At 43.4% G+C, this 21,691-nt stretch overlaps 1 protein-coding gene across 1 annotated transcript in view; it reads left to right on the top strand.

Annotated features, from left to right (window-relative positions):
* ntsr1 (neurotensin receptor 1 (high affinity)) overlaps positions 1 to 21,691 on the top strand; it is a 90,704-nt gene that overhangs the window by 32,655 nt on the left and 36,358 nt on the right. Inside the window, exon 2 of the mRNA XM_085345120.1 lies at positions 7,735 to 7,936. Coding sequence (XP_085201246.1) covers positions 7,735 to 7,936 — 202 coding nt within the window. The remainder of the gene's footprint in view (positions 1 to 7,734; positions 7,937 to 21,691) is intronic.

Here is a 21,691-nt window from a genome sequence, read left to right as displayed (position 1 = left end):
TGCATCCCTCTGCAAGATATCTCACTATTTTTGACTTTTCTGAGCCCGTCAAGTCCTTCTTTTGACCCATTTTGCCAAAGGAAAGGACGTTGCCTAATAATTCTGCACACCTGATATAGGGTGTTGATGTCATTAGACCACACCCCTTCTCATTACAGAGATGCACATCACCTAATATGCTTAATTGGTAGTAGGCTTTCGAGCCTATACAGCTTGGAGTAAGACAACATGCATGAAGAGGATGATGTGGACAAAATATTCATTTGCCTAATAATTTTGCACTCCCTGTAAAGTGTCCTATAATGCCCGTAAACCGGAGGTGAAGGATGCTTTGTGTGCAGGCTTGGTGGAGCGGGGCATTCTCCCTTCCCCGAAGGCCGCTGTAAAGCGGCCTGGTAGGGGCGGCGTGGAGGTGGCTCCGGAGGCTGAGCCGGAGCCAGATGCCAAAGGACCCGTTGGCGTGTCTCCGGCTGAGGTGGAGCCTGATGCGGATGAGGCGGGGTCGGATGCGGCAGAGGTGGGGTCTGGGGCGGCTGAGGAGCCTCAGGCAGTAGGGTCTATGGAGGACCTCCGTTTGACCCTCCGTATTAGCGAGGTAGAGGTTCGCGCTAAAGAGCTCGAGGTGCAAGCTATGCACCTCCGGGTCAGAGCGTTGGAGTTGCGTAAGCCCGCCGCTGTCTAGACACCTGCTTCCGCTGCCTCCACACCTGTCTCGAGTCGCCCTGACACATCCACAGTTACTTCACCAAGTTTTGACATCACCAAACATGTTAAACTAGTACCTCCGTTTCGGGAGGCTGAGGTTGATTCCTATTTTAACGTTTTTGAGCGTATAGCAGCTGCATTGAGTTGGCCTAAGGAGTTTTGGGCGCTGCTACTCCAGCGTAAGTTAATCGGCAAGGCTCAGGAAGTATGTACTAGCCTTTCCATTAACGACAGCCTCCAATATGATATTGTAAAAAAATCAATTCTGCACGCATATGAATTAGTTCCTGAAGCTTACCGTCAGAAATTTCGTAAAAGTGAAAAGACCGCTGAACAAACCTTTGTGGAGTTTGCCCGTGAGAAACATCGCTTGTTTGAACGCTGGATGCAAGCCAGCAAAGTGAAGGATATTGAGGCATTGAAGGAGTTGGTTCTTTTAGAAGAATTTAAAAAGTGTCTCCCGGATCAGTTGGTAGTTTATCTAAATGAGCAGAAGGTGATGTTCCTGGCAAAAGCAGCAGTTTTAGCAGATGAATTCACCCTCACACATAAAGTCATTTTTCCAACCGGGGCAGGACGAGAAGTGAGGGGAGGGCAGGAAAAGAGACAAAAATCTCCTAAACAGACCCGAAGGGCGAGACAGGAGGAAACTGAAAAGCGGGAATGTTTTTATTGCCTTGAGTCTGGTCACCTGATCGCCAGTTGTCCTGCGCTGCAGAAGAAAGAGCAGCGCAGAGGGTCTAAGGGACCCGTGGGGCTCATTAAAGTAGTTTCCCCACCTATCGGTCCTGATCAGATGCAGGGGTGTGACCCAGAAATGGAGGTAGAGTCACATTTTAAACCCTTCCTTTCCCAAGGCTTCGTTTCGGTGGCAGGAGAAGAGAAGGACAGGGTTCCTATCACCATTCTCCGAGACACCGGGGCACATCAATCTTTTATGTTAGATGATGTGTTGCCACTGTCGGATAAAACCGCCTGCCACACGGATGTGTTGGTGTGGGGAATTGTTCTTCGGGCGCCCCTTCACAGAGTATATCTACACTCACCTATCACAACTGGACCTGTGAAGGTCGCCATAAGACGACAGTTGCTGTTTAAAGGTGTGTCCTTTATCTTGGGCAACGATTTGGCCGGGGGGGAAGTGTTTCCACCGCCTGAAGTGATGGATACACCTGTTGCTGCTGATCCAAAAGCGACAGTTTTTTCCCGTTTGCGCTGTTACGCGGGCGGAAGCGCACAAATTTGCTGATGTGGTTAGTATCGCAGATACGTTTGTGGCTGGGGAGCAAAAACCTCCTGTACGGGAGAAAGACAGTGTGGGGGATAAATGCAGTGTGCTAAAATTAATACCGGCATTGAGCGGCGATGTGAATAAAGAAGCTTTGGTAAGCGCTCAGGAAAATGACAAGTCTTTGAGTTCCTGTTTTTCAGCCGTTGTCACGGCTGGGGAAAGCACCCTTCCCCGTTTTTTCCTGCAGGATGGCGTGTTAATGAGGCGGTGGTCTTCTGATCAGAGTGGAACATCAGGTGTTACACAGGTGGTGGTACCATCTCAGCATCGTGATCAGGTGCTAAACTTAGCACATGACGTCGGCATGGCTGGGCACCTCGGAATAAATAAAACTTATTACCGAGTGCTGGGCAATTTCTTTTGGCCTGGCCGTGTAGTGTACCTGACTATGTGAGTCAGCTTCGAGATAGGCTTCGCCTAGCGTGGAAAATAGCCGGGGAAAACTTAAAGCAAGTGCAAACTAAAATGAAGGCTCGTTTTGACAAAAAAGCTGTAGATAGAAGTTTTCAACCAGGGGAGAAGGTGTTGATGTTACTGCCTGTGGTAGGGTCCAGTTTACTAACACAGTTTGCTGGTCCTTACAGTGTTGAATGTAAACTCGACAATAACCATTATGTGATTCGCACTCCAGATCGGCGGCGAAAAACCAGGGTTTGTCATGTGAATACGTTGAAACTGTTCTATCCCTCCAAGTACTAACCAAGCCCATCCCTGCTTAGCTTCCGAGATCAGACGAGGTCGGGCTTGCTCAGGGTGGTATGGCCATGCTCTCCCTTGTTTTAAATGCACTTTAGAACAACACGCAGCAACACTACACATGAGCGGGAGGAGGGAGGTATGGGGTCTTCACACACCCCCGTTCTCTGCTAGTCATTGGAGCGGGGGGGCTGGGAGGAGATGTTAGCTGTCCGATTGGCCTCCCTGCTGCTGCGGAGCCTGGGACGGTCTGCTTGCCTCCACCCCGGGGGGAAGGGTAACATCTCTTGGGTCTGGGTTCTGTTTCCCCCTCTGGGGGCGAGGGTACCTGGACCCCGGGTATAGAGTATGTTTGGGGAGTGTGATTGTGTGTACATGTCCATTTATGTCAATCCTTCCGTTGGGTGAGTGCTGAGTGTTTGTATATGTGTGCATGAGGGTGGGAATGCATGTTTGTGTCTGTGTGTGCCTGTTTGTCTGTGTCTATATGTCAGGTCGGGTCTTAGACTCCACCTCTCTGGGAACTCCCAGGCCCTCCAAGGCCTATCTCCCCTCACCACACTCCCTGCCGGTGACTGATGCCCTCAGGGGTCGGTGCATTGGTGGTTCTTGGTGTCCGGGGCTGGGCGCTCAGGTATGTACCGGCTCACTCCCAGTGGCTGCCTGGCGGGGCCTGGCGCCTGTTGCTCAGTCAGGCCTCCTCCGGGGTGCAGGGGGCCTCTGGGCCTGCGGCTCGATTCACTCTGGCACAGCTGGCTGCCGGCAGAGCCGGCGGGCACGCCGGTGCAGCCCCCTCTAGCTTCTGCTCGGTGGATACTGGGTGACGCCTCGTCTGGGGAATCTCAGCCCTTCCCATGAGGGTGGCACGGATGCCCCTCCGGTGGTCCTCTTTGGGCTCTCGTGCTCTGGGAGCCTCTGGATGTCTGGGGCCTGGATCTCCTCCATGCCTGCTTCATGCCCTGGGGGACAGGGCTATGGCTCGCTACATCCTCTTGCAGACCATTACATGTGGAAACCATTTGAATACAAGCGCGCTGATCCACACAGGTATGCACACGGGTGTTCACTGCTCGTAGACTTAAATTACACCTTTCTTGGCTGCTACTTCAAAGCACATTGTGCGCTGTCTGTCCTGCGTGCTGCACAGCAACATTGAATATTCAGTATTTACTGCTGTTTACACTTAGCTAGGTTAATGCGATGGTGTTGTGTTTAGTATGTTGCTTTGGGGTTTTTTTTGCTTGTTTTCTATTCTTCTTCTCTCAACAGGTGATCCAGGAGATTTTTTTTCTCCCCCCCTTTCTCACTGTCCCTCTCCCCTTCTGTTTTTCTTTTCCTTCCTCTTTCTTTCTCCCTTTCCTATCCCTCACTCATGTCTGTCCCGTCTGTAACATCTGAAAATAAAATATAATAAACAATAAAAACAAAGGTCAATCAAATGGACCAATACGGCAATGCCACGATGATCCATTTGGCAAAGTAAATCCATTGGGTATCCTTGGTGGTCTTCAGACAACAATTCTGATGGCTAAAGAACCAAATGGGACAGGCAAAAAAAAGAAAAAAAAGAAACTGTTCTATCCCCGTAAGCAAAATACAACAGCGCCCCGGTGTGCGCTGTTGCCATCCTCCCCGCCTACAAACTGTCGGATGACGGATTATCTGGGAGGGATGATGCTGCATTAGGAAGTGGGCTGAAAAATGCAGTAATTTTAAATGATCTTGAATCATTTGTTGCCGATTTACCTGAAACTGCTCAAACTGATATCATTACTCTGACAAAAAATAACTTTTCTCTGATCACCAGCGTCAAACGACTGTCTTAAGTCATGACATTGATGTGGAGGGGCATAAGCCAATTAAACAACATGCGTACCGGGTGAATCCAGTAAAAAGGGAAATAATGCAGAGAGAAGTCAATTACCTCCTTGAGCATGGCTTAGCCGTTCCAAGTGCTAGCGCATGGAGCTCCCCATGTGTGTTAGTGCCCAAATCTGACAATACTCCTCGATTCTGCACGGATTATCGAAAGGTGAATGCGGCCACTAAAGCAGACTCTTTCCCATTACCTAGGATGGATGACTGTGTTGATCGGATGGGATCCGCTACTTATGTGACCAAATTGGATTTATTAAAGGGATATTGGCAGGTTCCTTTAACTGCAAGAGCGTCTGAGATCTCTGCATTCGTTACCCCCGATCACTTCCTTCAGTATACCGTGATGCCCTTTGGTTTGCATAATGCGGCAGCGACATTTCAGCGCCTGATGGCTAAGGTTTTGGCCGGGGTCCCTAACTGTGAGGCCTAATTAGATGATGTGGTCATTTATTCTGCTTCCTGGAGCAGTCATCTCCAAACCCTCTTAACTGTTTTTAAGCGTTTCGAGGAAGCATCACTCACTGTAAATCTGACTAAATGTGAGTTTGGAAGAGCCATATATATATATACAGTGGGGCAAAAAAGTATTTAGTCAGCCACCGATTGTGCAAGTTCCCCCACTTAAAATGATGACAGAGGTCAGTAATTTGCACCAGAGGTACACTTCAACTGTGAGAGACAGAATGTGAAAAAAAAAATCCATGAATCCACATGGTAGGATTTGTAAAGAATTTATTCGTAAATCAGGGTGGAAAATAAGTATTTGGTCAATAACAAAAATACAACTCAATAATTTGTAACATAACCTTTGTTGGCAATAACAGAGGTCAAACGTTTACTATAGGTCTTTACCAGGTTTGCACACACAGTAGCTGGTATTTTGGCCCATTCCTCCATGCAGATCTTCTCGAGAGCAGTGATGTTTTGGGGCTGTCGCCGAGCAACACGGACTTTCAACTCCCGCCACAGATTTTCTATGGGGTTGAGGTCTGGAGACTGGCTAGGCCACTCCAGGACTTTCAAATGCTTCTTACGGAGCCACTCCTTTGTTGCCCGGGCAGTGTGTTTTGGATCATTGTCATGTTGGAAGACCCAGCCTCGTTTCATCTTCAAAGTTCTCACTGATGGAAGGAGGTTTTGGCTCAAAATCTCACGATACATGGCCCCATTCATTCTGTCCTTAACATGGATCAGTCGCCCTGTCCCTTTGGCAGAAAAACAGCCCCATAGCATGATGTTTCCACCCCCATGCTTCACAGTAGGTATGGTGTTCTTGGGATGCAACTCAGTATTCTTCTTCCTCTAAACACGACGAGTTGAGTTTATACCAAAAAGTTCTACTTTGGTTTCATCTGACCACATGACATTCTCCCAATCCTCTGCTGTATCATCCATGTGCTCTCTGGCAAACTTCAGACGGGCCTGGACATGCACTGGCTTCAGCAGCGGAACACGTCTGGCACTGCGGGATTTGATTCCCTGCCGTTGTAGTGTGTTACTGATGGTGACCTTTGTTACTTTGGTCCCAGCTCTCTGCAGGTCATTCACCAGGTCCCCCCGTGTGGTTCTGGGATCTTTGCTCACCGTTCTCATGATCATTTTGACCCCACGGGATGAGATCTTGCGTGGAGCCCCAGATCGAGGGAGATTATCAGTGGTCTTGTATGTCTTCCATTTTCTGATGATTGCTCCCACAGTTGATTTTTTCACACCAAGCTGCTTGCCTATTGTAGATTCACTCTTCCCAGTCTGGTGCAGGTCTACAATACTTTTCCTGGTGTCCTTCGAAAGCTCTTTGGTCTTGGCCATGGCGGAGTTTGGAGTCTGACTGTTTGAGGCTGTGGACAGGTGTCTTTTATACAGATGATGAGTTCAAACAGGTGCCATTCATACAGGTAACGAGTGGGGGACAGAAAAGCTTCTTACAGAAGACGTTACAGGTCTGTGAGAGCCAGAGATTTTCCTTGTTTGAGGTGACCAAATACTTATTTTCCACCCTAATTTACGAATAAATTCTTTACAAATCCTACCATGTGGATTCATGGATTTTTTTTTTCACATTCTGTCTCTCACAGTTGAAGTGTACCTCTGGTGCAAATTACTGACCTCTGTCATCATTTTAGGTGGGGGAACTTGCACAATCGGTGGCTGACTAAATACTTTTTTGCCCCACTGTATAAAAAACACCCAGCACGCCCCTGCGGGCGGTTTATCCTTCAAGCTCGGGTCCTCTACCAGAGGCCTGGGAGCTTGAGGGTCCTGCGCAGTATCTTAGCTGTTCCCAGGACTGCGCTCTTCTGGACAGAGATCTCCGATGTTTTTCCCGGGATCTGCTGGAGCCACTCGCCTAGCTTGGGAGTCACCGCACCTAGTGCTCCGATTACCACGGGGACCACCGTTACCTTCACCCTCCACATCCTCTCGAGCTCTTCTCTGAGCCCTTGGTATTTCTCCAGCTTCTCGTGTTCCTTCTTCCTGATATTGCTGTCATTGGGAACCGCTACATCGATCACTACGGCCGTCTTCTTCTGTTTGTCTACCACCACTATGTCCGGTTGGTTAGCCACCACCATTTTGTCCGTCTGTATCTGGAAGTCCCACAGGATCTTAGCTCGGTCATTCTCCACCACCCTTGGGGGCATCTCCCATTTTGACCTCGGGACTTCTAGGTTATACTCGGCACAGATGTTCCTGTACACTATGCCGGCCACTTGGTTATGGCGTTCCATGTATGCCTCTATATATATATATATATATAGATATAGATATATATATATATAGATATATATATATAGATATATAGATATTTATATATATAGATATATATAGATATATATATAGATATATAGATATTTATATTTTCCATACAGGTAATCTTGACATAAAACAAGAAGTAAACTGAAAGATGGGCCAAACATATATTATATAGATATAGATGCAAACAGAAGAAACACGGGAGCCATCTTTAATCTCCAACCTATTATGGCGGTAGGGCCAATCATCAGCCTCGAGGGACACTGGGTTTTTGTTTTGTTTTGGGGGGTTTTGTTCTATTTGTTTGCTTTTTAAATAACATATATACATTTTATCTTAGTGAAGCAGATACATAGTTTTTCTGTCAGCACTAATCTCCAGTGTTTACAGCCTTCTCTCTTTTTGAACAGGTAAATGCATTCCTGTCCTTTGTCATACCGATGGTGGCCATATCTGTTCTGAATGGGGTCATTGCCAATCAGCTGTTGCGGATGTTCCGTGAGGCTGAGCAAGACAACCGTGTCTGCATGATTGGTGCAAATCCCACCATGCTGAATTTCACTGTGGAGTCCAACCGTGCTCAGTCGCTACGCCATGGAGTTCTTGTTCTCCGTAAGTAAACACTCCAACACTTTTCTGACAGGAATGGGATCTGGTGTGGTCTTCTGCTGCTGTTCAAGGGTTAGCAGGTTGTGCATTTTTTTGCATACCTGAATTGTAGCAAATGGTTATTAGTTTTCTGTTGCTTTGCTAACGGCTCAAAGCAGTTTGGTCATTCTCCTTTGACTTGAGGCATCAAGACATTTTCTGCTGTCATTGAACATGCAACTAAACATAATAATAATGGATACTTTATTGATCCCCATGGGGAAATTACTTGTTTTTCTCTGCATTTGACCCATTCACTCAGTGAAGCAGTGGGCAGCCCACTAAGCAGGCGCCTGGGGAGCAGTGTGTAGGGACGGTACCTCGCTCAGGGGTACCTCAGGGTAGCCGTTAAGTGGATTTGAACCGCCGACCTTCCGATCATGGGGCGACCACTTTACCTACTGAGCTATCCCTGCCCCTACAAAACATGGCTCTATTCATAGCATAGCATGTAAATGTGAGAGTAAAAATAGTGATATCTTATAATTATATCAAATTTGTACAAAGTATGTTCAGTGTATAGAGACAAACGTATATAGCGGATCCTAGGGATCTATTAGGTAATACAAAAGGTAAAAACATGTTTTATATCCTCTTTTATTCATTTCTTGAGAGTTATTGATGTTTCTGTAAAACACTAGAATTCTGTAAATTCTGACATTTTGAAAATGCATATCATTTATTTATTATAGTTTATTTAAATGAGCAAAAATACATTTTCATAAATCTAATTTTTAAAAAGCTTTAAGCAATTACCAGTCATGGTGTCACGGTTCTGGGTCAGTTTAACCCAGTATTTTGAGTTGTCATGTTTTTGCAGGTTTAGTTTAGTTCCATGTGTCATTTTCTGTCTGTCTCTCAGTGTAGAGTCTGCGTCTTAGTGTGATGGTTTCTTGTTCCTGTTTTATTGTGAAGGTCTGCGTCTCATGTGAGTGTGTTCAGTTTTACCTCTGTCTCGTCTTGTTGATTATTCCCAGCTGTGTCCACCACCTGTGTGTAATTCCCCTGTGTTTCTCTGTGTATTTAAGTCGTGTCCTCTGTCATTGTAGTTGCTGGTCTGTCTGTGTATCCACCATGTCTCACCCGTGTGTTCTCCCTGCTGTCCAGCTCCTCTGCTCGTTCTCATTCTTGTCCAGGTTTGTGCTCTGTAGTTTAGTTGTTTCCAGTCTAGTTTAGTTCGTGCTCCATTTGCTGTTTGTCCATATTTATTTCGTGTTCAATAAACCACCTTCACTTCTCCACTACTGCCTGCGATTGGATCCTCATTTATTATTTTCACACGGCTCTCCTCACCCGCCGTGACACATGGTTCACTCCCTGATTTAAAAAAAAAAAAAAGATTGAATTACAAATGACCAGGATTTATTTGACACCATTTGCAGAGGTTTTTAGTGCAGTGGTGTTCTTTTATCATAGCCAATGTTCAGCTTGAAAATTAAATGATAGAGATTTACTTATATGACAAGGTTATCACTATGAAGACCACCATTTTTTAAATAAATGAGAAATGTTCACAAAATGTTGTGATATAGCCTTGGATTTTAGATGCTGGTGTTAACAGACTTCAAGCTTTGGAGGATATTAATAGCCTGTTAAGCTGTCCTCAACCTTTTGTGCTTGGGTACACTCCATCACCCACTATGAGAGGCATAAAACTCACTAAGCTTCCATGCACGCAAGCATGTGCACTTTATCGATATCCACCTGCATTAACTCAGCAGCTTCATCAGTCTATCAGTGATCCACACACCCATCACTCCAGCCCTGCAAATGATTCAAAGGAGGCTTATCCTTAGACATATCCTTTTAATCAAATGTGGATAAATTATGAGCTGCAAATAGTCATCATCGGAGACCCGAAGAAACAACCCTTTTAAACATGTCTTCCAACATCTTTTTATGACTACATCTACACCTAAAATTTCCCGGTGGATTCCTGCTGTTAAAATTTCCTTGATTTTCATCATTACAAAATGCTAAACTTCAACAGTGACAGTCTCACAGCAAACTACATGCAATCTAATGATGTTATTTCAGGGTGATCTTGGCTGTACACAAGACTGGTCCTAAGCATGAGCAACTTTTTTGTTAGACAAAAGCTACAAATGTTTGTTAACGTATTTTCATTAGCCTTCAGTTTCGCTTAACTGCCCCTTTTCTTTCCCCATCATAAAGTAAAACAGAGAATGGATTATTTCCATTTAATACTGTCTTAGAACAACCAAATATATTTAAAAATGATTAGTTAAACTTAAAATTAAGGGAGTGCATCACTTACCCACCACTAGCCTGTCAAATAATCTAGTAAAGTTTAATTTATATCTATATTTAAAACTAATGGTTATTTGTATTGTTGTCTGCAGTCATTTTACTTTTGGCACAAGCAATTCCACTGATGTGTACAAAGCTTTTGAGATTCACAGCTGAGAGAAGCCTTAACTGATTCAATGCAGCATTACTACATTTAACTTTTTTTCCCACAGTGACAAAACTTGTGAAAAAGTTGGGACACTGTAAAATCAGAATCAGAATCAGAATCGTGTTTATTGGCCAAGTATATGTGCAGACACATACAGGGAATTTGGTTCCGGTAGATGGTGGCTCTCAAGCACAGCAATGTAAAACACACACACACACACACACACACACACACACACACACACACACACACACACACACACACACACACACACACACGTGTCTATATATACACATTACACATACATACACAAAGCTGTGTAAACCAACTATAAATAACGAATCTAAACTTATATACATATAATACAGAAATGAATGAGGTGGAGTGAATACTACTAAATGTACATAAGGTGCAGCTGCAGTCTGGCAGTGGGAGCAGTGTGACAGGTCAACTGTTAAGAAGGGAGATGGCGAGGGGAAAGAAACTGTTCCTGTGTCGGGTGGTCCTGGTCTGCAGGCTTCTGTACCGTCTGCCAGAGGGCAGCAGATCAAAAAGTCTGTGTCCAGGGTGTGAGGGGTCTGTGATGATTTTCCCTGCCCGTTTCCTGGTTCTTGAGAGGTACAGATCCTGGATGGAGGGCAGGGGCATGCCGATGATCCTTTCTGCTGCCCGTGCAGTCCGCTGCAGTCTGCTCCTATCCTGTTTAGTGGCTGCTCCATACCAGACTGTGATGGAGGAGCACAGGACAGACTCAATGACCGCAGTGTAGAACTGGATCAGCAGCTCCTGTGGAAGACTGTACTTCCCCAGTTGTCTCAGGAAGTACATCCTCTGCTGGGTCTTTTTGAGGATGGAGTTGATGTTGGTCTCCCACTTCAGATCCTGGGAGATGGTTGTACCCAGGAACTTCAAGGTCTTCACAGTTGACACAGGGCTGTCTGATATGGTGAGGGGGAGCAGAGTTGAGGGATGTCTCCTGAAGTCCACTGTCATCTCTACAGTCTTAAGAGTGTTCAGCTCCAGATTGTGCTGACTGCACCAGAGTACCAGCCGCTCAACTTCCTGCCGGTATGCAGACTCATCACCATCTTGAATGAGGCCAATGACAGTGGTGTCATCTGCAAACTTTAGGAGTTTGACAGCCGAGTTCTTGGAGATGCAGTCGTTAGTGTAGAGGGAGAACAGTAGTGGTGAGAGGACATGTAAATGTAAATAAAAACAGGATGCAGTGGTTATCTTAAACCCATATTCTATTCAAAATACAACAAAAAAAACCCCAAATGTTTAAGCATAATCATAAAAACTGTTGCCATATTTTGAGTTTGATAAAAACCGCTGGAATCAGATTTTGCTCCTAATTAGGTTAATTGGCAACACGATCAGGTATAAAAAGGACATCTCAGAGTTTCTCCAAGAAAAATAGGCAGCCGTTCACCAATCTACAAAAAAAAAAAAACGCACCTACAGATTATGAATCCATTTCAGAATAATGTTCCTCAAGAAAACTATGAATGTCACATCTCTACGTGCAAGGGACAAGTCTGAAAATAAATACTGGATGCCTGTTATAGTTGGGCCCTCATTCAGCACGATTCTGGCATGTAAATCATTACATGGGGTCAGACTTCTAGAAAACACTGTTTATGAACACAGCTCTCTGTGCCATCCACAAATGCAGGTTTAAGCTCTGATAAAAAAGCATCTTCCAGAAATGTTGCTGTCTTCTCCTGGCCAGAGGCCAGAGGCAAAATGAAAAACTGTTAAAAAATTTTATTAGAGTCCAGATTCTGAAGTGGCCTATCTGTAATATTTTGAGATAATCCACCCTTTACAGCTCTAGTCCAAAAATGTAATTTCTGTGTGGTAACAATTGTTCTTCTGATAATTATTTACCATGTTGTCAATAGTTGTGGTCAATAAAATGCAGCTGTATGAAAAAAAAAAGTACACCTTCTTTCTTTATTAAAGCTTTACACATCCGGACATAATTAAAAATAAAATCCTCAGCAATTGGGCACACACAAGCCGAAGCAAAGAAGCACTGTGTGAAAAACTAAGTAGACTTTATTGCTTCCATAGAAATTACAAGGGTAACTAGCAACCAGGTACTGCTAATCAGGTGCACTTGATTAACTGATCATCTGTAAATATAAAGCAGAAGTTTTTGCAGTTTGCTGTTCTGAAGCATTCAGGTCTTTGCCACCCATCAATCTGGGAATGGTTTGAAGCTTCTTTCCAAATAATTTCAAGTCTCTCATTCTACAATGAGAAAGATTATTCACAAATGGAAGTTGCTAATCTTCCCAGGAGTGGAAGTCCCAAGAAATTCTCCCCAAGGTCAGACCATACACTGCTCAGAGAAATTGTAAAAAAAAAAAAAAGGATATTTTGATTTCACCCATTAAAAGAAACAGCAGAATTTCCAGAAGCATTTTTCCTGATAGGAGTCATATTCAACTACCATAGCCAGCTACTTCATACACACATTTTCTAAAAGAACTGGTTCTTACATGGCAGTTTTCTACTCTGTCTTAGCACTCAGAGCAGTTTACACAACTTGCCTCAGTCATACAAGCACTTTTTTCTATGCTTTTTTTTCTATGTCATTACTTTCTATCATTCACCCATATTTATACTCTGATGAATGCATCAGAGAGCAACGTGGGGTTAGTATCTTGCATAAGGATATTTGGCATGCAGACTGGAGTAGCTAGGGATCAAACGACCAACTTTGCAATTGGCAGATGACCTGCTCTACCTCCTCTACCCGTAGCTCAGGAAGGGTGCAGTGGTTTAACTGACTGGGCCTGGTTCACTTACAGTTTTTTACAGACGCTAGGACACATTTCTCAATACTTAGGTCACTTTTGCAAAACTCCTCACACAGTGAGCACAACAGAGGTCTATGTGGGCTAAACTGAGGACCAGTTATCATTGTTTTGGCACAAAATGCATTTAATGACTACATCTCTCAAATTTCATGAATTATTTTCTCACTCAGACACAACAACTGCCAAAAATCTTTGTACGTACAGGACATTTTGCATGTGCTTACATACTGTTTTCAAAACTGTTAAACTTATGGCCAAAACAATAACACAATGCAAAACTTAAAAAGACAGCAAAATTAAACAGCAATATTTTATTGAAACATATTTTAAATCTAAAAATGCAGTTTAACCAGCCACAGCTGATTCTCATTGTAGATGAACATCTACACAGGTGTTACTCCTTCAATTTTGGCATGCCAGAAGATTATTTCCTAGGTGTATTGCCCTAGATGACATAAGATGTGATGTGGATGAGAACCTGTGGCCAAATGGAGAAGACCGAGTAGATTAGCATTACTATTGTATGTGTATCAGTGGATGGTGTGTATACAAATTCTTGTATTTTGGGATTACTTAGTGCAAAAAAAAAAAAATACATAAACAAATATTAACGAATTCTGCATGATGTCTGATTCATTCCAGTAACATATATTGAAATTATAAACAGAGATGTGTCCTTGTTTTACACAAGAAAACACTGTGTAATGCTACATGTTGTTAGTGTTTTTTAGGTCATTGTTTTGTGGGTGACAAAGTGTGTTTGTCGGCTGTCAACCTTTGCTAGTGTTCTGGAAGAATGAGTTTATTTGAGACCTGAATAAAGTGCTTTGGTAGTTGTAGTGCATTTTGAATGTGAAATGAACTGCTTTGCCAAGCTGAAGGTCAGTTAGGAGAATTGTGTGAAGAGTTTTGCAGAAGTGACCTAAGTATTGTGAAATGTGTCCTAGCGGCTGTAAAAAACTGTAATACCTGGCTCGTATGACACTGGCAAAAAACCCTGGAATATATATTTCCATTTATTTGAGAGTCATTGAAAATATCTTTCGTCCCCTGTTTGATGAAACGACACATGATACCTGATCTCTGGCATTTCATGAAAAATTCACTGTGTAATAAAACATATAATGTCTTTCTATAATAATTCAATTTTCATTCTTCGGACCCATTTGTCAAATCACAGAATGACTTTCAAACTTAACTGGATCAAGGGGGAACGTTGTATTCAAATGGGTTCCATTTTTTCTAATATTCCCAATTATAGCAGTAGTTGCTGTGATCTGTCCTGCTGTACTCAAAGTAATGTCGCACTTTAGTGACAATCCAATTAGCTGGATAATATCAGGCAAATTAAATACAGAAAAAATACATTTTGTAATGATTTCTCGTACTGTTCTGACTTAGAGTGCTATCATTATCATACAGAGACAGGCAAATCTTAGTTGTAATATGTCTCACATATAATGTGGTCTTGGGTTATGAGAACAGACCAGTCCCTCCCTTCCTTTTACTCCCACTCCATGTCCTTTACTTAATTAGAATTATTCTTCATATGTGTGTGCGATAATTACAGTTGAATAGGTCCAAATTCTGAACCCAGTCAAAACATAACCTGTCTTTGTTTCATCATTGACAATTCAAAAAAAGCTTTTACTACAAAAAACACAAATCTAGTAAAGATTCATGAAATCTGCCCCCAGGGTTTTGTCACTGATGTTTCTGCCTTTATCACCCATCACCCAGAAGATTTCAGTTGCCTTCCCAGCATTGCCAGTACATTATCTGTGCTTGCTTTTGGTAGAACTTTGAATTGGGTCATTATTAATATTGGTGGTCAGAGACTTGTTCAGTACTTGAATTTCAATTTTTGATCTTATTTCTCTTCAAATAAATTTGGTTTGTTTGGTTTAGCTGTAATTGGCTTTTTTAATGCTCACATTTATGTATTTAACATCTAACAACCTACAATTTACAATGCTTTTTGAAATATATACATATATATAGCTTTACATTTTGAAGCTTTTAGAATTGTAGGGGTCTTGCAAGTGTTGTTCTAATTTTAATGCAGGATAAACAGCCATACAGAGCAAATACTCCCCCAACTCATTCTATTTCAGTATAGAGTGACACTCTACTGCAATTTTCAGTTCTTTATGGTCATACTGCCTTCTCTCATATGTTAATCAGATATCACTCTACGCCTGTGTGTGTGTGTGTGTGTGTGTGTGTGTGTGTGTGTGTGTGTGTGTGTGTGTGTACTTAGCACAGTAGCAGAACAAAACATGGCTCACTCAAGTTAATAACAATTCACCAGCCTGCAATCGAGGTTTTCCAGAAATTGATCATTTGTCGGAAAACAAGAACCAAATCTAAACATCTGCAAATCTAATGGGCTCGGCCAGAGCACTATGAGGAAGGCTGTAGCTCTCACTTCATTTTAAAGGCATAGATGGAATAAAATAAAGAGACCTATTCACATAAACAAAGAATAAAATGTAAAAAAAATAATAATAAAATAAAATAAAACTCAGACCATTCTCAATCCGACGCGTAACATAGCAACGATTTGTCACATCCCGAGGCGTCCCATAGGAACGCGAAAGGTAACCTTCTGCTTCCCTATGATATGCGCTGGATTGTGGATAGAATCCAATAGAATGACGCTCCCGGCGGTAACATTTGTTCCAGCAGTGTATTCCAGCCCTAACCCTAATCTTAACCACAGACTTGATCATATTAGATAGTGTTTTCCAAAGTAATTAATGATGATAAAGTAAAACGAAATGTACATGTAGATTCATTCCAAATGGTTCTCATGTTTCCTGACGTTTCCAAACATGTAACATAGAGACGTGTTGGGTGGCCAAAAACGTAACATACCGACGATTTCTCACATGGCATAATATGTTACGCTTTGGGATGAGAACGTGTTGGGAAAATACCAAGGGGACAGGAAGGATGTACCTATCACTGACCGGAACAAGCTCTAACGGTCATATTCTTTGACTTTACAGGTTGATCAGCTCAAGCTTACAAGTACATAAACACAGTGAGGAAGTATTCATGAATACTTATAAGTTTCATAAGTTAACTTTCACGGCTGGGGCAGCAGTCTTGTGGTGATGAGAAGGAGGATCCAAGTAGCAGACAGCGGCAATGATGTGAGTGAGTTTATTTACAGTGCATAATACATAACAAAAGCGAGGGCTGAACCAAACGTAAACCTAAACTGGGAAAAACTAATAAACAAACCTAAGGACACGGGATGATACGGAGAAAGCAGGGCAGAGAGACGCGGAGAAACACTGATTAACACAGAATAACACAGACGAACCCACGAGGAGCACAGGCAGACACACACACTATAAATACACACAAGGAAATGAGGGAATGACACACCAGAGGGGAACACAGCTGAACCTAATTAGACACGACGAGACACAAACCTTCAAAGTAAAACGGGAAACTCACAGACTGTTTTACAACACAAACGAACAGAGCACAAGGGGAAGACACAGGTAAATGGTAAATGGCCTGCATTTGTATAGCGCTTTTCTAGTCCATAGGACCCCATTCACACACAGGCGATAGCAAGCTACATTGTAGCCACAGCTGCCCTGGGGCGCACTGACAGAGGCGAGGCTGCCGGACACAGGCGCCACCACCAGTAGGCAAACACAGGGTTAGTATCTTGCCCAAGGATATTTGGCATGCAGCCAGGATGCAGCCTGGGATTGAACCACCGACCTTCTGATTAGTGGCTGACCTGCTCTGCCACCTGAGCTACAGCCAGGTAGGGATAATAAAACACTGAACACCAGAACCAAACCCTAAGAACTAATATAAAAGCAGAAGAAACTAGAAAATAATAACAATAAACTCAAAATGCTGGGTCACCGACCCAGGACCATGACATTAACCTTATATAATTATAAAAACAACATAACTTTTTATTTATAAGGGAAACATGCTTTCAAGTGAAGTCCAAAAAGGTAGGGATAAGATGAGAAAGACTTTTACACACACCAGAACTGTTTCACAGGTTATGGGTTTTTTATATATATATAAAATCATAAATGTATTTTATGTTTACCAACATGCCTACCTCTATTTATAATGTACAATGAATTATTCACAAATGCCCCTCCAGATAATTTAATGGGTACTAAATTTTATCGACACTCAGATAAATCTGTCCAAAAGAGTGAGTACACTTTTCTTTTGTTTGTGTATTTGTACAGTGGTAGTTAGGAATTTACACATTGGGCCCCAGGGATTGGTGAGCCAGAGTTGGGGGTGGGGGTGGAAGGTTGCAGACGACCTTATTAGACAAGTACGGCTCCAAATATTTGAGCTTACTCTTCACCATAGTGCTATGGTTAAGTTCTACTTAGCAATATGAATAAAAAGGCCATGACCGAGGAAGGTACCATGATTTCAGAATTGCTGAACAGACGTATTGACAGTGACAAATAGTAATGAGCAGAATGCTGAGGACTACGTTGTCTTTGTGCTAGAGACTACAGAGAAAAAAGATCTGCCTCTGACTTATTGATTGACTATATGGGTGTAATGCAAACACGCATAAATAAACATGTTCATGTATGCATGATAGCAGGACGTTACATTAATTTAAATTCATTTTCTGGAGACTAATTTAGAACACAACCATAACTAATGTGGTAAGGTATTGTTCATGTTGTGGGGACAACAACTCATGCACACACAAATGCACACTGTTTTTACTTCTTCAGTTTGTTTATGTACTTAAGGTTATGGAAAGACAGGAAATTGCCCTGTTGTCTCAACAAACAGCGGATGTTATTACACCCACTGAGGAATCAACAACAAAAATATCAATGTTAAGTGTTGCCAACTTTGTGGGATATTGTGAGACAAGTATTTCTTAACAGGGCACAAAAGGATGGAAAACAAAGGACTATCAATCACCTGCTGTAGATAGAATCTCATACCCAGAGATATAAAAGAGTAAATGTATGTTTGACCCAGTAATAATCTCTACTCACAGACATAAAAATCAGCACTTGAATATCTTTGGGGTCTATGTTCTGCTGCCTGCCTATCATGCAGTGATAGGAAATAACAGAGAACAATAAACACTGTTTAGAGAGGTTTCTTTAACTACATGCGTTATGTTGCATTCTGGATATGACAGCGGGGATCTTTAAGAAGCTGCTAGGAAACCAGCAGACATAAATGACAACAGTAGGCATTATCAGCAGCAACTGCCACCAATTATTCAGCCACACTGGGATTTTGAGGTAATAGATAATTAACCTAGGGAGATCACAAACTTTGCTCTATCACTAACTATTCATTCTTACAGGTTACTCCAAAACAATGAAATCTGAATAAAAATGTTTTGTGGTGAAATCAATGAGTTCAGCCTGATGTCAAGTCTGTGTCACACAAGTAAATGGACTGGTTCTTATAAAGCACTTCAGTCTACTTGAGCACTCAAAGTGCTTTATTCACACAAGCACTTTTTCTATACGTTAGTGCCTTCCTTCTAACAGTCACACTCTGATGAATGTATCAGAAAGTAACTTGGGGTTCAGTGTCTTGCATGCTTGGCATGCGGACTGGAGGAGCCAGGAATTGAACCACCAATCTTTAAAATACCAAGTTATAACTATCAGGTCTTTAAGTCTGACGACATTAGCTGTGTCTGGGCCCAAACTCTGCTGCAGGTCCCTAAGTAAAACAATCACTGCAGCATCACTGAGAGTTGAAAAACTGTCTAAATTCTTTCAACTGTAATAAAATGATCAGTGTGGCTGCTCTACCGGGTGTAATAATTAAGTTTAACATCCAGGCATCCATGAAAACAGATTTTATTCAATTTAATGGAATTGGAAGTTAGCAGGGAGTTAGCTTGCTAGTTTCCATCTAAATATAATATACCATGTTCAGACTGAGGGATTTCTGAAACATTTAAAACTTACAGCTCTGCTATCACTTCCGACATAAATGAAAACAGAACTAAACAGCAGTGGCATTCATAGGGTTACTGAAGTTTGGCTAGCTGGTATATAACAATGTGCTACGTGATCACTAGCGACATAGCTATGTTAGCATAATATAAACAGTGAAGCTGGAGGATGAACGCTAACTTTTTTCCACTCGATAAAAGTTAATGTTAACGGTTCCCGATGGTCAGGGACAAATGCAATCTAAACTAAACTTTAAAATGATTAGTGGTAATAAAAACTGAGAGGCCATCAGTGATCACAGACTGTTTAAGGGGCTTGTTGAGATTAAATAGAACAAGATACAAAGCATTAAAACATTTTAAAAATATAAAAGCCTTATAAGAAGCAGCAGCGATGAGATGATTCAGGAGGCCGATCACATGGGAAGCGGCGGCAACTCCAGGGCAGGTCTGGGGTTTGTCCTTGATGGTGAGGCTCCTTAGCCCACAGATCTGGAGGACGATGGCGGCGCCAAATAAAACTTCAGGTGGCCTGGAAGGTGGCCTGTGATGGTGTGGTTGGTTGATGGCCGAGGAGGAGAAGGAGTACGTGCAGGCTGTGGCTGAGCAGGATGTGGACATGCATTCCGCGCAGGATGTGATCTGGCAGGTGTGCAGACCAGACAGCGCAACGACCTCTGGTGGAAACATGGCTGGACCAGACTGCACAGAAACCTCTAGTGGAACAGGATGAGAACCAGACGGTGCGGAGAGCTCTGTTGGAGCAGAACCAGATGGTGATGTGGAGATGTGGAGATCATATCTGGCTGGATAAGCTTGCCTGAGTTCCCAGCAGATGACGCAGGCGGCTGGGTCGGCTCGCTCAAGCTCTCAGCAGAGACAGAACAATGAGACTGCTCAGCTGAGCTCCCAGCTGAGACAGGTGGAGGCGGAGTTGGCTAAAGTTGTGCAGATCACACCCCCTGCACACAACTCCACAGCTAAGGCTACTGTGAAGTGCTGGCCATTTTCCTCATGGGAATGGATACAGTGCTGGTGCTTGCCGAACACCAGCCACCCCCTCCCAGTGGGTGCAATGACAGGCTGAGTGTCAGCTGTCCCCACCCTAGGAACAGGGACAGGCGTAGGAACAGGCCAGATACCAGTTGCCTCCACTCAAGGAACAGATTCCGGTGCAGAGGAGGACTTGGCCATGGCTGCCCTCACCTGTGGAGTAGGTGACTGTGGAATAGCTGTTCAGCTGTGCTTCCCAGGTGTTTTCACTTTGCCCATTTCCTGAGTCCTGCACAATGGGTCCAAAACCTGTTGACAGCTTACCATAACACAACGCTAACAAGCTCTACAACTTCAAAATGGCCTGACCCGAAGACCAAAATAACAATCTTCACACATTTAATGTTACATTAATGTTTCATCACTAAGTACACACATGTCTATACTTTTCAAGAAACTTACACTTTCACTGATCTTTACAGTAAAAGTAAAAACAATCATTCATTCCTGGACTGCGCTGTGCACATTGAAGAGAACGGCAAACTCAACATCGAAGTTTACCGGAAGCCCACACACACGGACCAGTACCTCCTCTTTGACTCCCATCACCCTTTGGAACACAAACTTGGAGTAATTAGGACCCTACACCACCGGGCAGAACATGTTCCCTCTAAGCCTGAAGGGAAAAAGAAGGAACACACACATGTAAAGGAAGCACTCAAAACGTGCGGCTATCCTAAATGGGCGTTCTTAAAGTCAGCAAAGAGGCACAGAAAAGAAGATCAGACACCAGCGAGGGAGGACAGACGCAACAACATTGTCATCCCCTATGTAGCCGGCGTATCAGAGAAACTCAGGAGAGTTTTCTCCAAGCATGACATCCCAGTGTATTTCAGACCCAGCAACACGCTCAGACAGAAACTGGTTCACCCGAAAGACAAAACGCCAAAACACAAACTTAACAATGTGGTGTATGCTGTACAGTGCAGCGAGGAATGCTCAGACCTCTACATTGGAGAGACCAAACAGCCACTTCACAAGCGCATGGCACAACACAGAAGAGCCACCTCCACAGGACAAGACTCAGCAGTCCATCTGCATCTTAAGGATAAAGGACACTCTTTCGAGGATGCCAATGTTCACATTTTGGACAGAGAGGACAGATGGTTTGAAAGAGGAGTGAAAGAAGCCATCTATGTCCACTGTGAGCGACCATCTTTGAACAGAGGCGGGGGTTTACGACACCAACTCTCTGCCATCTATAATCCAGTTTTGAGATCCCTTCCCAGACGCCTTAACGCCCACTCACATCCTGGGCCATCTGACCTCAGGAATTCGCATGATAAGGTGGGGCCAGGTTTCACAATGAACACACCCGAAACTCTGGCTGATTGGGACCCACGCCCAGTTTCCCACCTTGGCTCAGGCGATTAGAGGATCATCAGGGGGTCCTTTTGTCCCTCTGTGGGGGGTCACTCCCACTAGGTTTATATCTGGGACTCTCCACCATTTGACCTTAGAACTGA

Source organism: Diplotaxodon limnothrissa, linkage group LG20, assembly GCF_057381915.1.
Source record: "Diplotaxodon limnothrissa isolate DT_005_m linkage group LG20, D_limnothrissa_male_GT1.1, whole genome shotgun sequence".
Taxonomy (NCBI): Eukaryota; Metazoa; Chordata; class Actinopteri; order Cichliformes; family Cichlidae; genus Diplotaxodon; species Diplotaxodon limnothrissa.
This window is presented reverse-complemented; position numbering and strand designations above follow the sequence as displayed.